Here is a 16,386-nt window from a genome sequence, read left to right as displayed (position 1 = left end):
TGTCCATTCCGACCAGATATCCTAACCTAACCTAATCTAATCCCATTTGCCAGCAATTGGCTCATATCCCTCCAAACCCTTCCTATTCATATACCCATCCAGATGCCTTTTAAATGTGTAATTGTACCAGCCTCCACCAGTTCCTCTGCAGCTCATTCCATACACACACAGTTGCCCCTTAGGTCACTTTTATATCTTTCCCCTTTCACCCTAAGCCTATGCCCTCTAGATCGTGGAATCCTTACACTGTGGATACAAGCCATTTGGCCCAACAAAGTCCATACTGACCCTCTGAAGAGTAACCTACCCACACCCATTCCCCAAATCTATTACTCTACATTTACCCTGAACTAATGCACCAAACCTACACACTCTGAACACTATGGGCAATTTAGCATGGTCAATTCATCTAACCTGCACATCTTTGGATTATGGGGAGAATACACTCCACACAGACAAGGCTGGAATAACATCCTGGTCCCTGGTGCTGTGAGGCAGTAGTGCTAACCATTGAGCCACTGTGCCACTCTAGTTATGGACTCACCCACCCTAGGGAAAAAAACCTTGTTTATTTATCCTATCCATGCCCCTCATGATTTTATAAACCTCTATAAGGTCACCCCTCAGCCTCCAATGCTGCAAGGCAAACAACTCCAGCCTATTCAGTCTCTCCCTGTAGCTCAAATCCTCCAACCCTGGCAACATCCTTGTAAATCCTTTCTGAACCTTTCAGGTTTCACAGCATCCTTCCAATAGGAAGGAGGCCAGAATTGCACGCAATATTCCAAAAGTGGCCGAACCAAAGTCCTGTACAGCTGCAGCATGACTTCCCAACTCCTGTACTCAATGCTCTGACCAATGAAGGAAAGCATACCCAACGCCTTCTTCACTATCCCATCTACCTGTGACTACTTTTCAAGGAACTATGAGCCTGCACTCCAAGGTCTCTTTGTTCAGCAACACTCCCCAGCACCTTCCATTAAGTGTATATTGAGAACTGATTGTATTAGTTATTGCAATGTTTTAATGCAAAGGGGATCTTATTGGTAATTGAGAGAGGTTGATGGGAAGAATGGAGGCAGAGGACATAATGCATGTGCCTATGAATTGGATGATAGAAAAACCAATTAAACAACTGAAATCAAACCAGACCTCCTTGTAACTAGGCCTATCTCATACCTTCACAATATCTAGTTTTGAGGGAGCGATTCAGATATTCGGGCTGGTCAAGGTCTTGAATGCACTACCCAAGACTGGTGGAGGCAGCTTCAACCAAGGGGAGGAGCAAATTACTGCAGATCCTGGAATCGGCACTGAAAACACAAAAGTGCTGGAGATCACAGTGGGTCAGGCAGCATCCATGGAGAGAGAGCAAGCCAGCTTTCTTTCCATGGACGCTGTCTGACCAGCTGTGATCTCCACCATTTTCAATCAAGAGCAATTGGACTTGATTGAAGGGAAGCAACCTGTAGGGTTAGAGGGTGAAGGTGGGAGAACAGCACAAAGCACGGAGAGCCCATACAGACGTGAGAGCCTGAATGGCAGCCTCTTGTGCTGTAACAGTTATGATTAAACAGCATCAGGTGTCACGCGTTAATTGAAGGAGCTCTGCCCCTCAGAGTCATGCCAATTCAGGTGTGGGAGGAGGTTTGCATATATGGTTTGTTGCTCGGTTTCTTCATAACCTGAAAAGAGAGGAAAGAAACGGGCCAAAATTTCCTCTCGAGTGAGTAAGAATAGACCTTGACCTGCTAGGAATGGCTTTCGTAGGTTTGTAGTACTGTTGGCTCAAATAGTTGGTTCAAAGCAAATCTTGGCAGTAATTGTTGAAGGGAAAATGTTGGCTTAGACAGCAGAATTCCCTGTGTTTTAGAATCATTTTAACCCCCTCAAGTAGGCCAGCCATGATTTAAGTCAAAAACGTGTGGTGCTGGAAAAGCACAGCCAGTCAGGCAGTACCTGAGAAGCAGGAGAGTTGACATTTTGAGCATCAGCTCTTCATCAGAAAGATAAAGAGCTGATGCTCGAAACGTCGACTCTCCTGCTCCTCCGATGCTGCCTGACCGGCCTGTGCTTTTCCAGCACTACACTTTTACTCTGGTCTCCAGCATCTGCAGGTGGCTCCCTGCCTGTATTCCTGAGGAAGGGCTTTTGTCCGTAACGTCGATTTTCCTGCTCCTCGGATGCTGCCTGACCTGCTGTGCTTTTCCAGCACCACTCTAATCTAGAGTCTGATCTCCAGCATCTGCAGTCCTCACTTTGCCATGTCCTCACTGTCTCCCAGGCCTTGATTTAACCTCTTCAAATCAAGTTTTTGTTTTATTAAGCAAAGGTTTTAAGGTCAAAGGCAGGTAAATGGAGTTATGCCACAGATCAGCCATGATGTTATTGAATGATGGAACAGGGTCAAGAGACTGAAAGGTCTCCTCTGTTCCTATGCTCACCTCTCATGTGGCCCACACTCTTTATTGTAGTGCAGTATCAGCCTAATCTCTGTGTTTGAACCTACAACCTTTGACTTAGAAGTTTGACATACTGCATGCTACAGTTTAAATGCGTATATCTCTGGAAGGTAGATTTGATAATATGAGTGAAGTTACAGCTTTTTGCATCTTTTATTTGCATTTTCTTCATGTACAAAGATAAATGAAAAACTATAAGCAACATTTGCTATAAAGATCACAGGCATAATGTCAGTAAAATTGTTTCAGTCTAGGTATTCTCCAACATGAGCACGTTACAGAATAACGTAATAGCTGTGAATCAGTCACAACTTGGTCTGGATTTTAGCCTGGAGGCATATTCAGTGTGGGGTAAGAAGGGGCTGGAATACTATGATGAAATCAGGGAAACTTGGAAAAATAGATTTAACAGTGGAACCACCAGCACTGGGATAGTCTGATTGATAAGCTCCCTTTGAGGGAGAAAAAACTATAGAAGGTAACTATTCTGGGCAACTGAATGAAATCAAAGGAGAAGCCGACAGATCAGGGGGAGGTGGAGGAGGGAAAACTGAAGGGAGTATATTTGCTGTTCTTGGCCCACACGTGGTGCTATTAAGGCAGTTACTTTGGAAATTTAACACTGAATTTTTTTTGAGACATGAAAAATGTAAATGTGGAAACTGCAGTGACAGTCGAGTTGCAGTTAACTCCCTACCTTAATGTTTTTCTGTTTTCTATACAGACTTTTTCAGTTATACCTGAATATGGGCTTTACACATGTGCCCTTTCATTGAAGAGTATAGGACTTCTTGGAAATACTATTGCGCTGAATATAGTGGTAGACTAAAAGATATCTGTGTGAGTGATCTGGTGTAGTGATGCTCACACTGAGCTGGCAATCCATATACCCAGACTAAAACTGTAGAAGCATGAATTCAGATCCCACCATGGCATCTGGTAGAATCCAAATTCATGGGTCAACTAAAACTGGAGGAAAATAATTTAGAATAGGTTATATTCTTTATAAGCCACAGGTGAGGAGAAATTTTCCTCAGTGAGAATCATGAGGAGTATGGAATTCTCTTCCCACCAACTCTAACCCTTATTTAGTGGAAACATGAATCCTGCCAACATTGGTGATTGTGCATTGAGCTTTCAAAACCTTCATTTTTGGAATTCTCTCCCTATATCTCTCCTGTGCCTCTCAAATGCTACTTACCCCTTTGACAACCTATCTGAACATTTCACTGCACAATAATTTCTAGAAGTGTGACATTCCAATCGGAACTCCATCAAAAAACACATTGACTTGGACCCCATTTACCACCTGCTTAGAAAAAGAACAGGAAATGACATCTTCACTAAGGAAACTGAAACACATAAATAGAAAGCGGGTCAGTAATGCCAGTTCTTCACCGGAAGTTCACTGATGATGTCACCTAGTATGGTGATGAAATGTTGCGAAATGAACCTTTGAGCTCAGCAAGCAAACTTGCATCCAGAACCTAAACCTAAGCTACAAATTTTCTCAAAACTTGTATAATGTCTTTAGTCATGTATTCTATTGTGAGCTGGCCTTTCCTCTGACAGAATAGTAGGCTAATCTGTTGCAGATCCTGGGAAAAGTTTTTCATTTATTCATTCACAGGATCTGCGTGTCACTATATGGGGAGCATTTATTTCCCATTCTGACTTGCCCTGTAGAAGGTGGTGGTGAGCTGCCTTCTTGAACTGCCACAGTTCACACAGTGTAGCATCGCCTACAATGCTGTTTGGGCGGAGCGGTTTTAATGATTTTAACCCACTGACACTGAAGAAACAGCAATATTTCCAAGTCAGATTGGTGAAACCATAAGATATAGGAGCAGATTTAGGCCATTTGGCCCATCATGTCTGCTTCGCCATTCAATCGTGGCTGATCTGCTTCTCAACCCCATTTTCCTGTCTGTAACCCTTGAACCATTTACTAATCAAGAGCTTAACATCGAGTCTTAATTACACTCAATGACTTGGTCTCTACAGCCCTCTATGGCAATATGTTCTACAGATTCACCACCTGGATGAAGAAAGTCCTCCTCATTGCAGTTCTAAAGGTTTATTCCTCACTCTGAGGCGGTGCCCTCAAGTCCTAATCTCTCCTACTTGTGGAAACATCTCCATATCCACTCCATGCAGGCCTCTCATTATTTTGTATGTTTCAATGAGATCCCTCCCTCATCTGTTAAACTGCATCGAATACTGACCCAGAGTCCTCAACCGCTCCTCATATGACAAGTCCTTCATCCCTGCGATCATTTCGACTGCAGTCTTTCCAAAGCCTATACAACTTCAGCAATATAATCCTGCTCTCGTATTCATTTCATCAATGTAATTGTCATCACATTGAATGCTTTTCCTTTGCTTCTATACTATCCCTGACTTCTGTTGTTAGCCATGGTTGCTTCACCCTCTCCTTAACATGTTTCTTCTTCCTTGAGATGAATTTCTACTGTGCCTTGGAATTTCCTTGGGAACCCATAATATTACTGCACCTCTGTCTTCCCTACTAAGCCTTCCTTCCAGTCAACTCTGGCCAGCTGTTCCCTCATGTCTTCGTACTTACCTTTGTAATTGTAATACCATTACATTTGATTCAAGCTTCATCTCAAACATGTACTGATTTGATACAAAGTTGTCAAACTGATACGTTGACTATGCCTGACCTAATGAATGTTTCCCAATATTTTCAATTTTTGAACATAGTTGGTGTCTTTCTATCAGTTAATTATGAATCGATCAACAATTAAGTCATTTTCAAACATTTTTGTACTTAAATGCATGCAGTATACCTCTGCTTCTCCCCCTCAAGCTGCAGGGTGAATTCTATCTAATTGTGATCACTCTATCTTAAGAGTTCCTTCACATTAAGCTCTCTAATCAAGTGTGCCTCATTAAATTCCACCAAATCCAAAATTGCCTGCTCCCTAGTAGGTTCTACCACAAGTTGCTCCAAAAATCCATCTCATAGACATTCCATAAATTCCTTTTCTTGAGATCTGTGAGCAATCTGGACAGGAATCTGCACCAAAATTCTACAATCAGGATGTTCAACTTCAACGTTGCCACCAATTGGTCAGAACTTCTGGCTGTATCTCACCCAACAAGAGGTACTAGAAGAACAGTGTTGAGCTTCAGCTATTCGCAGTCTGTATCAGGGACCTGGATATACAGACTGAGCGAGATGGAGCAAAGTTCGCTGACAGTCCGAAGCTAAATGGAATGTGAACTGTGAGGAGGATGCAAAAAAGTGACGCAAGTTAAACAAGTGGGCAGGAACGTGGCTTTTGGAATGTAGTGTGAAGTTATTAACACAAAAATACAAAAGCAGTTGACTTTTTTGATGACGAGACTGAGGAGTACTGTTACGTGGATGGTTTTCGGTGTCTATACACTAATCTCAGAGATTGAAAAGCAAGCGCAAATGGGCCTTGTTGGGACCACGTTGGGAGTATTGTGTACAGATTTGATCTCCTTACATAAGGTTCACCTTGATTGAGTACAACCATGGATCAAGATATTGATTCTTTGAATGAGAAGCCAACAGATAGTAGCTTTGTCATGGTCTGAGAATGGTTTAACTTCCTGGCACAAAGAAATGTTATGCTTCTTGTTGCTTCTTAGATAAAAATACAAGAGGGATTAACAATCTATAAGTTAGAAAGAGGAGAGGTTTGAACCCAAGGGTGAGTACGAGGACAAGTTGTGAAGCCAAACAAATGTCCAGATTTCTAAAACCAACAATGGGATGGAATCATCAATCTGAACAACTAGTGATGGGGTGATGTAACAAAATAGCATCAATGTGCCAGAAATTCGATTGTTACTACTATGCTGAGTGTCTTGAGTGAAAGTCTAGGGCATAATGACTGACTATCAAACATAACTTCTGATTTATTGAAAGAAGCTATCTCTTAAGCTTTTTGTAGAGAAGAATGTGTGGAAAAAGAAAAAGAAACACAACTATTTTTAGGTTATCAATAAAGACCAGGTGTTCAAAAGGAATTTAACATGCTTGCCTTCCCTGCTCTGATCTTTGAGTATAGGAGTTGGGAATGTCATGTTGACATTGTACAGGACATTGGTGAGGCCTCTTCTGGAGTACTGTGTCCGGTTCTGGTTGCCCAATTATAGGGAGGTTATTATTAAGCTGGACAAGATTCACAAGATATTTACCAGAATGTTGCTGGTTATGGAGGTTTTGAGTTATAAAGAAAGGCTGGGACCTCTTTCACTGGAGTGTAGGAGGTTGAGTAGTGGCCTTAAAGAAGTTTATAAAGTGCTGTCTGGAGGGATATGGGCCAACTGCTGGCAGGTGGGTCTAGATTGGGTTGGGATATCTGGTCGGCATGGACAAGTTGGACCGAAAGGTCTGTTTTCGTGCTGTACATCTCCATGACTTTATGCCTCTATACTGGTAGGTGTCTTTTACCTTGGGTAGGAGATTTCAAGTCTAGGGGGCACATTTTTAAGGTGGGAGGAGAGAGAATTAAAAAAGACCTGGGTGGTTCAAGTGTGGAATGAACTTCCTGAGGAAGTAGTAGATGTAGGCGCAATTACGTTTAAAAGGCATTTGGATAAGCATATGAATAGGAAAGAGTTGGAGGATATGAACCAGGAGCAGGCAGGTGGGATTGATTTAATTTGGGATTATGGACTGGTTAGTTGCATGACTATCTATCAATTTTCAATTAAGAGCTGCTAAATTTACTTGAACTGTGAACATTTAGATGAGAATTATAACACTGATCAGAGAGTGACCTTTCAGCATTTCAATTTCTGGGTGAATCTACATTTCAGCAGTTTAAGGTAAGTGTCAATTTTATTTGTGTCTCGCCTGAAGCAGTGCAGGAGATTGTACAGTTGCGATATGAGTGAGTCTCCATCTTCATCTAAAGGCTGTTCCCATGGCACAGTCTGCTCAATGGCTCCACTGTGCTGTCCAACCTGAAACACAAATGAGAAATATTTGCTGATAAATACGCACTGGCGATCATTCTTATGCCTGCTTAGCTCAGTTGACTGGGTGACTGGCTAGTAATGCCAACAAGCATAAGTTCAATTCCTGAGGTCATCATGAAGTCCTGTCCTGCCTTCTCAACCTCTACCCACACCTGAGGCATGGTGATCCTTGGATTAAATTCACCCCTAGTCATTGCTCTCTCATGAGAGTGGGACTATCATTCCTTTATGTAAAAAATGAGGTCTGCAGATGCTGGAGATCACAGCTGCAAATGTGTTGCTGGTCAAAGCACAGCAGGTTAGGCAGAATCTCAGGAATAGAGAATTCGACGTTTCGAGCATAAGCCCTTCATCATTCCTGATGAAGGGCTTATGCTCGAAACGTCGAATTCTCTATTCCTGAGATGCTGCCTAACCTGCTGTGCTTTGACCAGCAACACATTTGCAGCTATCATTCCTTTATGTTTGCTTGCTAACCTCACCTATTCCTGGTCCAGCAATGCTCCTTTTTAGCAGTCACATTTTGATTTCAAATCTGTCCCAAGCATGTCCCTTTCCTTTCCCTGTGATCTCCTCCAGCCCTGCAAACGTCCAAGATCTCTCTATTCCTCTAATTGTGAATGCTTGCACCTCACTTTATTTCTATTGCCCTGCCTGTCGCCCCTGCAGCAGATGAGGCCCCCAAATTCCAGAATTCACTCCCGACACCTCATCCCCTCTTCAAATCAAACCTTAAAATCTTTCTCTGATTGGGCTTTTGGCCAATGTTCCTTCTTATCTGCACACTGCACTGTCAGATTTTGTCTGAATGGGACTCCTGTGATGTGCACTGTGATGTTACACTACGTTAAGAGCATGGTATTGAAGCCTTAAGGAGATTCTGCAACTGGAATTAGAGCAAGGTCAGGCAGACTCCCACTCCCATCAGTTGTCAAATGACCTTCTGCTGGTCACTGTCTACGTCATCATGTGTGGAACTCTGACAAGTGATCGTGGATCAAGACCAGAATGGGAAAAAATAGCATGACAAAACATTCCATTTTATGGGGTTATGAGTCCTTCTAACTGATCATTTATATAACAATGGAATGGCAACAGTTTTAAGTTAAATCCAGTAGCCTAGTTCTCCAGAGTTCAGATGAAATATGGAGTTGAATCCACATAAAGGTAGCTCATGAAATTTAAATTCAATTCATAAATCTAGAAAGTAACACTAGTCTCAAAGTTAGTGACCATCAATTATTATAAAAGTCCATCTTGATCACTTTAATAGAGAAAATCTTTCACATTTACCTGGTCTGGCCTACACATGACTCCAAGCAAATAGCAATGTGGTTGACTCTTAACTGCCCTCTGAAATAGATACACGGCCATTTCAACATCAGCCACTCAGTTCAAGGTAATTTGGGATCAGACAATAGATGCTGGTCTTGTTCAAATACAGAACTTGAACCTTTACAATACAGAAAGAAGGCATTGAGGCCATCAACCCAGTGCTAGCTCTTTGCCACAGCAACCCAAAACTAATCCTATTGGCCATTGTCCCCTCTACGGCAGATCAGTTGGAGTTGCGATCTTGTCTCTAGGTTATAGGCTCAAGTCCCACTTAAGAAGCTTGAGTAGGAAAATCCCAGTACCGTACTGAGGGAGTGTTCTGTCCCCCATCGAATCATAGAATCCCTACAGTGTGGATGGAGGCTATTCGGCCCATTGAGTCCACACCAACCCTCTGAAGAGTGTCCCACCCAAACCCAACCCCTACTCTACCCTATCCTTGTAACCCTACATTTCCCATGGCTAATTCACCTAGCCTGCACATCCCTGAACACTACAGCGCAACTTAGCATGGGCAATCCACCCTAAGCTGCACATCTTTGGACTGTGGGAGGAAGCTAGAGCACCCAGAGGAAGCCCACGCAGGAAGAATGTGCAAACTGACAGTTACTCGAGGGTGGAATCAAACCTGGGTCCGTGGTGCTGTGAGGCAGCAGTGCCAACCACCGCTAATAAATCTGATGCCATTATTTTAAAGAAGGCCAAGGGAGACCTCCCTGGCTAATGTTGATCCCTCATATCTAACAGTAAAGAAAACTAAAAGATTGTCTGGTCATTATCACTTGCTATTTATGGGAGATTTCTGAGCAATTCTTGGCTATTGTGCATTTTACATTACAACACTTTAAATACAAGTGCTTAACAGGCTGTGGCAGACTTTGAGAAGTCCTGGGTTTACGAAAGGTACTGTAGTTTACTTGCCCCACAATAGTATGACAGTACCTGCTCACTTATCTTATTCAATCCTTTGGCGAGTCGCTTCATTTGTTTGACAATCTTCACTGATTTACTCAGTATAGAGCTGGTATTCCCATGGGTGGCACTGAATTCAGAGATCACATACTGTAGAGGATCTTGCCAGGAGCGTAGAATAGCAATAACAAGGCTCAGCAGACGTTTGTGCTAGAGTTGAACACATTGCAAATGATTTCTTGTTTCATTTTAAATGTTTTTTTTAATCCTTAGTCCTGATTTTTCCTCATTTGTCCTCAGTCCTTAAGATGCAGTGGGTAATGTGTGTCCAAGTGTACCCTTGTACGGTTATGGCATATAGCCACTCAACCTCGGCTGACACTCCCAGTGCAGTGCTGAAGGAGTGCTGCACTGTTGCAAGTGCTGCCTTTCAAGATGGCACATGAAACTGTACAGAGCTGTGCCAGGTGGACCTAAAAGATCTTATGGCATAATTTTGAAGAAGAGCTGAAGAGATATCGCAGGATGGAATGGTCCATTGGGTTAGTTAATGATGTTCAGCATTTCCCTCAGCACTGTCCAATGCCACAGGGAAGGGGTAGGAGGAAAAAGCACATACAAACATATGTAGGTGTTTGCAGAAATGAGAGAATACCAAGGGTGTGCACATTGGCACTGTGATTAGCACTGCTGCCTCACAGAGCCAGGAGCCTTGCTTTGATTCCAGTTTTGGGTGACTGTGTGGAGTTTGCACATTCCCCTCTTGTCTGCCAGGTGCTCCAGTTTTCAAAGATGTGCAGGTTTGGTGGATTGACTGTGCTTCCAAAAAATTGTAGTGTTCAGGGATGTGACGATTAGGCAGATTGGCCATGGTGAATGCAGGGTTACAGGGGTAGGTGGATCTAGGAGAGATGTTCTGTGGAGGGTCAATGTGAACCAAGAAGCAGAAGGGATTATCTGTATGTGGGCTGCTGAAGTGGACCAGGAGAATTAGTTCCTTTGCCCATCATTTCAGTGCCCAGACCCCTCACCAGCCAAACAGAAAACCATAGCCCCGAGTGTATCGGCCAAGGAAACTGCATTGATGGCATTTGAGAAGAAGTTCATTCTCACCCTCTTGCAACCATGGCAACTCATCACTGACCATATAAAGTGCTAGGACACAGAGAGAATTCAAATCACAGACAATGTCAAGTGCAAAATTGAACCCAGGTAGCTAGGTATGAGCCTGGTTTCAGTTTCTGTTCTTCTCTCCAAATGAGAGGTCATGTCATCTTGATTAATCGGCAAATCAAGGGTTACAGGAAAACACAGTGGAAAGTGAACGTGAGGAATGTTAAATCAGCCATGATTCTATTGAATGGCAGTGCAGGCTTGAGGGGCTGAATGGTCTCCTCCCGTTCCTGTTTCTTGTGGTCTTGTTTTTGGGGAGTATTTACCTGCCTCTCCTCACTAGTTAATAAGGAGCTAAGATTTTGTCCAAAATTCAGATGCATGCGGAAATTTTGCAGGGTTTCTCTCATTGTTCCATTAGAAATACTTACAGGTGTACGTAATGCATCTTCCTTGTTCTGAGGGGTCACTATAGAGGAGGTGTGGCAGCTATTGATAATGCTGAAGTTAAGATGTTGACCTTGAATAAAATGCTGGTTCTGTGAAAGGAAGAACATAATCAAATAGGAGCCAGAGTCAGTCAGTTCTGCCCAGAGCCTGCTGTCCTGCTGAATATTATCATAAATGAATTGAATTGAATGATTAATTGTCACTTGCATTTTACAGTGAATAGTACAGTAAAATACAGAGAAATGCTTCAACTGTTACCACAATCTGATGTTATTTTGAATAGTTTAAGAATAAAAAGATATAACTGAAAGAGCTTATCCTTTTATTTACCACCTCTGCCATGAATCTTGAGGTTCATGACTAAATGATTTAGTTGTGGCGATAGCTTAACTTTCCTGTTTAATCCCCCAAAACCCTACACTCTGTTATCACTCCAAAGGTTAACTCAGAATATATTCAAAAATCTGGATGTAAGTTTACTCACTGAGCTGGAAGGTTCATTTTCAGACGTTTCATCACCATACTAGGTAACATCATCAGTGAGCCTCTGGACGAAGCACTGCTGGTGTTTCCTGCTTTCTATTTATATGTTTGAATTTCCTTGGGTTGGTGATGACATCACCATAGGGAATGACATCACCACAGGAAATGACATCACCAACCCAAGGAAACCCAAACATATACAGTAATGCCTCGACTTACGAACTTAATCCGTTCCGGGACCTGGTTCGCGAACCAAAAAGTTCGCAAGCTGAATCAATTTTTCCATTGTTCGGATATTTCCGGAGTCTTTTCTCTTTTTTGTCTCTTGGAGGTTGGTGATGCCACAAGAAAACGATCCAGGGAAACATGTTTTTTGCTTTGTTGCAGAATTTTCCAAAAATGGGACATCACATTGTCATTTAAAATGTTCACTGCTCTGTTGGTTACAGTTTTGTTAGGGTGATGCCTCTCAACAAAAGCCTGCACTTCACTCCATTTGTTCGTACCTTGAATTTCGTACGTACGTTGAAGCAAAATTTTACGTTCAATCCTGTTCATAAACCGATTTGTTCGTGAATGGGGTCGTTCGTATGTCGAGGCGCTACTGTAAATAGAAAGCAGGAAACCCTAGCAGTGCTTCGTCCGAAGGCTCACTGATGATGTTCCCCAGTATGGTGACGAAACATCTGAAAATGAACCTTCTAGCTCAGCGAGCAAACTTACATCCAGAACCTCAACCTGAGCTACAAATCTTCTCAAAACTCGCTAATATTCAACAATCTAGTTGACAGTTCTCTCTGTGGAAGATAATTCCAAGACTAATGCCCCTGCTGAGAGAAGAAAGTTCTCCTCATCTCTGTCTTAACAGTGCTTTTGCCACCCAGATCTAGGTTCTGTAATGAAAGGTGCATAACTATATAATATTATTATTTTTAGTAATTGAATTGTTTAATTAAAACCCGTTGCATGTGGGTGAATGCTGTGAAGGCTATTTTTTTTTCACAAGATCAGAAAGTCATTCTGGAACAGTGGCCTAAATGCACCAGTTCAAGAAAGATGTGTGACTGCAATTAAGAGCTTGGGAGACCTCTGGAGTGATAATGGAATTAGAAGTTTATACTTCTGAGTTTATGATCAGCAATGTGAATTAATCAAGTCATTAGTTTTATTTTCAGTTTTGTTCAGTTCTCCCCTCATGGGAGAAGTATTGTGGTCCCAGCTGATGACAAGTCAGATTCCAGAATAAAATCTGACTTGATAGATCCCATGTTTATTTTTTTGTTTGTTTTATTAGTGATTGTCACTGAAAATATTCATATGTGGCTGCAGATCTTCTTTAACAACAGAACACAAGTTTATTATACAAAAGGAAGCAAAGAAATAAACCCTGCTATTCATGTATTACAGTTAGAAAGATCTTAGCACAAACATTAAAACAAAGTTTCCCAACACTGTCTATTACAGATATTCAGTCTCAAATTGTACCCCGATCTCAACTATTTAAGTTTCTAATTAACTGTGTTTTCCAGTTTCTCTTGTTGAACTGTAGAGATTATTTTACAACTCCTCCCCAAATCTGGTACCATAAAATCTTTCCAAAGTCATAGAGTCCTGGAGTCATACAGCATGGAAACAGATCCTTCAGTCCAATTAGTCTACGCAGACCATGTTGCCAAATCAAACTAGTCCCACTTGCGTCTAAAGATCTAACCTTTTCAATTTCAGGTCTAACCTGAAGATTTTTGTCCTAACTTTCTTGGCTTGAAAACTTCACAAACTAGCAAGAAAATCACATTACTGCTGCAGTGATTGGTTTCCTTTGAACTGAACTGAACGAAGCAGAACAGAGTCAGCCAGGAGAGAAAATAAAAACTTGCCCCTGAATTTCATGATCGATTCTTTTCAACCATCAGCACCTACTCTGGCAAACTTCCACAAGATTTTTTATGTTTCAATAAAAGATTGTTTCTTCTTCTTCTAAACATAGAATGTAGGAGCAAGCATAAGCCATTCAGCCCTTCAAGCCTGCTCTATCATTCAATATGATCATGGCAGATAGAGTCATAGCATTGTACAACACAGAAACATACCCTTCTCTCCAACTCATCCATGCCGACCAGATATCCTAAATTAATCTTATCCCATTTGCCAGCATTTGGCCTCTAAATCCGGTGGATCTGCATTCATCCAGCCTTGCATTAAATAATTACCAATATTAATCCTCAATGCATCTGATGCCAAAGTAACAACCTGCACAAATAATAATTTGCTATTCATCGTCTCAGATGTTTTAGAGTTTTGAAGGAAGTTCGTCTGATCCCTTGACTCCATGAATATACACAAGAATTTGTGGCAGGAGAAGGCCATTCGGCCTTTGAGCCTGCTTTGCCATTCAACAAGATCATGGCTGATGTGGTTGTGTTCACTTTCCTGTCTGCACACCTCCCTAAACTCGCAACATCCTGGTTGATTAATAACCTTGCTTTGAATATGTTAAATGATCCAGTTTCCACACCTTTCTGAGAAAGAAAATTTCACAGCCTCTGAGAGAAAATAATTCACCAAGTCTTAATCTTAAAGGGAAGGCTCTAATTTTTAAATTGTGTGCGCTAGTTCTAGACTCCAACTCCCCCCCCCCCCCCCCCCAAATGGGAAAATACCCTCTCAGTATTCACCATGTCAGAATAGTGTATGTTTCAATAAGATCATGGCTATGGCTTTTCCCCCAAGTATCTTACTGTCTCTTACAGTAACAAAGACAGAGAGCGCTGGAGAAGCTCAGCAGGTCTGGCAACATCTGTGGAGAGAGAAACAGAGTTAATGTTTCAGGTACAGAATGACTCTTCTTCAGTCATACCATACTCAAAGCATTAATTCTCTATCTGTCTCCACAGAGACTGCCAGATCTGCTGAGTTTTCCAGCATTCTCTGGGTTTGTTCCAGGTTTCAAGTATCCATGGTATTTTGCTTTTATTCCATTTATAAAGTTATTGGGTTGACTTTTCAGAGCTACTGGAGTTCAACATAATTATACTCACAAATTCATTGTACGCTTCCGTGGAGAGCGCATGGATCTGGTGGGAGATCTCACCAGCACGGTGAAACAATTCACTTACAGATATTGTCCGGCATTCACCACCCTCGTTGGCACAAATGGGAGTAGCCATAATCACGCTCGCCTTGGACAGAACGCCAAACACCAACACAAGCAGAGAAAGTAAATCTAGAGGAGAAGTGATGGTTACAAGTGCATGAAACGCTAAATGCATTTATGGCAGAAGTGTACAGTCCCAGGTTCCATCCACATTCCAGGATGATCTCAAACAAGATTGTATTGGTGATTCTAATGTCTATAATGACTTTGCTGGGCTCAGGCGATGGCAGGTAGAGAAAGCAACCTGCATTTTAACTCCGGCTTGCTGTCCTTTATCCTCTTTTCGTCCATTGGGCCCTAGCCCTTGTTTTTCATTCATTCACAAGACAAGGTGTCACTGGCTGGGCCAGCATTTATTGCCCATCTCTAATTACCAGGAGGGCAGTTAAAAGTCAACCACATTGTGATGGATCTGGAATTACATGTAGGCTAGGTAAGGTCAGTAGTTTTCTTCCCTAAAAGGCATTAGTGAACCCGATTGTTTTTTTCCTCAACAATTGGCAATGGATTCATGGTCATTATTAGACTCTTAATTCCAGATTTTTTAAAATATTGAATCCAAATTTCCATTGCAGGATTTGAACCCAGGTTCCTACTTATGTTTCTGGGTTAGCAGTCCAGCAATGATACCACTACTCCAACACCTCCCCAGTTGCATAAGAGAAAAGATCAAAATAGAAAGTGACCCAAGTGGAGAAAGGAGAACTCTCAACCTTCTTTCAAAATTCAGCTCTTTCCACAACTTTCTGTATTTGTTTAAGATTTCCAGCATCTGTAGTGTCTATAATTCACTACTGACTCTCTTAAAGAAACATCTGTTTGAAGACATTCTCTCTGACTGGATTCCTGTTTGTATTCTTTCGGCCATCTTAGAGAAAGCAGGAATGTCTGGACATCCAAAGGCCCAGATTAATGCTCTGCGGTCACGGGTTCAAATCCCATCATGGAATTTAAATTTAATGAACAAAAATCTAGAATCAAAAGGGAGTCTCAACAATGGCCATCAGAAACCCTCATTAATTGCTGCTAAGATCCCGTCCCACTCACTAGTGCCATTTGGAGAAGGGAATCTGCTGTCCTGACCTGGTCTGGAACTATATGTGACTCCAGGCCCCCAGCTATCTGGTTGACTGTTAACTGCCTGTGAAGTGGATGAACAAGCCAATCTGTTCAAGAACAATTAGGGATGGACCACAAATCCTGGCCCTGCCGCTGTTGTCTGCATTTCATGAAAGAATTTTTTTAAAAACTTTTTTCTTTCTAAACTCACATTCAACTCAAAATTCTGTTTCTCTCTCCACAGATATTGCCAAATCTGCGGAATATTTCCAGAACATTCTGTTTCTATTTCAGATTTCCAGAACCTGCTGTATTTTGCTTGTATTTGTGGAGAGTGAGCTGGTGTGGGACTAAGTGTTGATAACCAGCAGGCAGTGCCCCCTGTGGATGTTCATGGTATAAGCTCACAATGGGATGCAGCCACTTGGTCGGGGTACA

At 42.0% G+C, this 16,386-nt stretch overlaps 1 protein-coding gene across 1 annotated transcript; it reads right to left on the bottom strand.

The window, feature by feature from the left end:
• Window positions 1-7,244: 7,244 nt before the first annotated feature.
• Window positions 7,245-14,902, bottom strand: LOC132831199 (prolactin-like). Its single transcript, XM_060849212.1, has 4 exons — window positions 14,774-14,902; window positions 11,234-11,341; window positions 9,720-9,899; window positions 7,245-7,427 (listed from the first exon to the last, which is right to left on the bottom strand). The coding sequence occupies exons 1-4, from the start codon at window positions 14,900-14,902 to the stop codon at window positions 7,245-7,247; spliced, it is 600 nt and encodes a 199-aa protein (XP_060705195.1).
• Window positions 14,903-16,386: the final 1,484 nt, after the last annotated feature.

The sequence above is a fragment of the Hemiscyllium ocellatum genome, chromosome 33 (assembly GCF_020745735.1).
Source record: "Hemiscyllium ocellatum isolate sHemOce1 chromosome 33, sHemOce1.pat.X.cur, whole genome shotgun sequence".
Lineage (NCBI taxonomy): Eukaryota > Metazoa > Chordata > Chondrichthyes > Orectolobiformes > Hemiscylliidae > Hemiscyllium > Hemiscyllium ocellatum.
The sequence above is the reverse complement of the archived record's forward strand: the minus strand, read 5'-3'. Positions and strand labels throughout refer to the sequence as shown.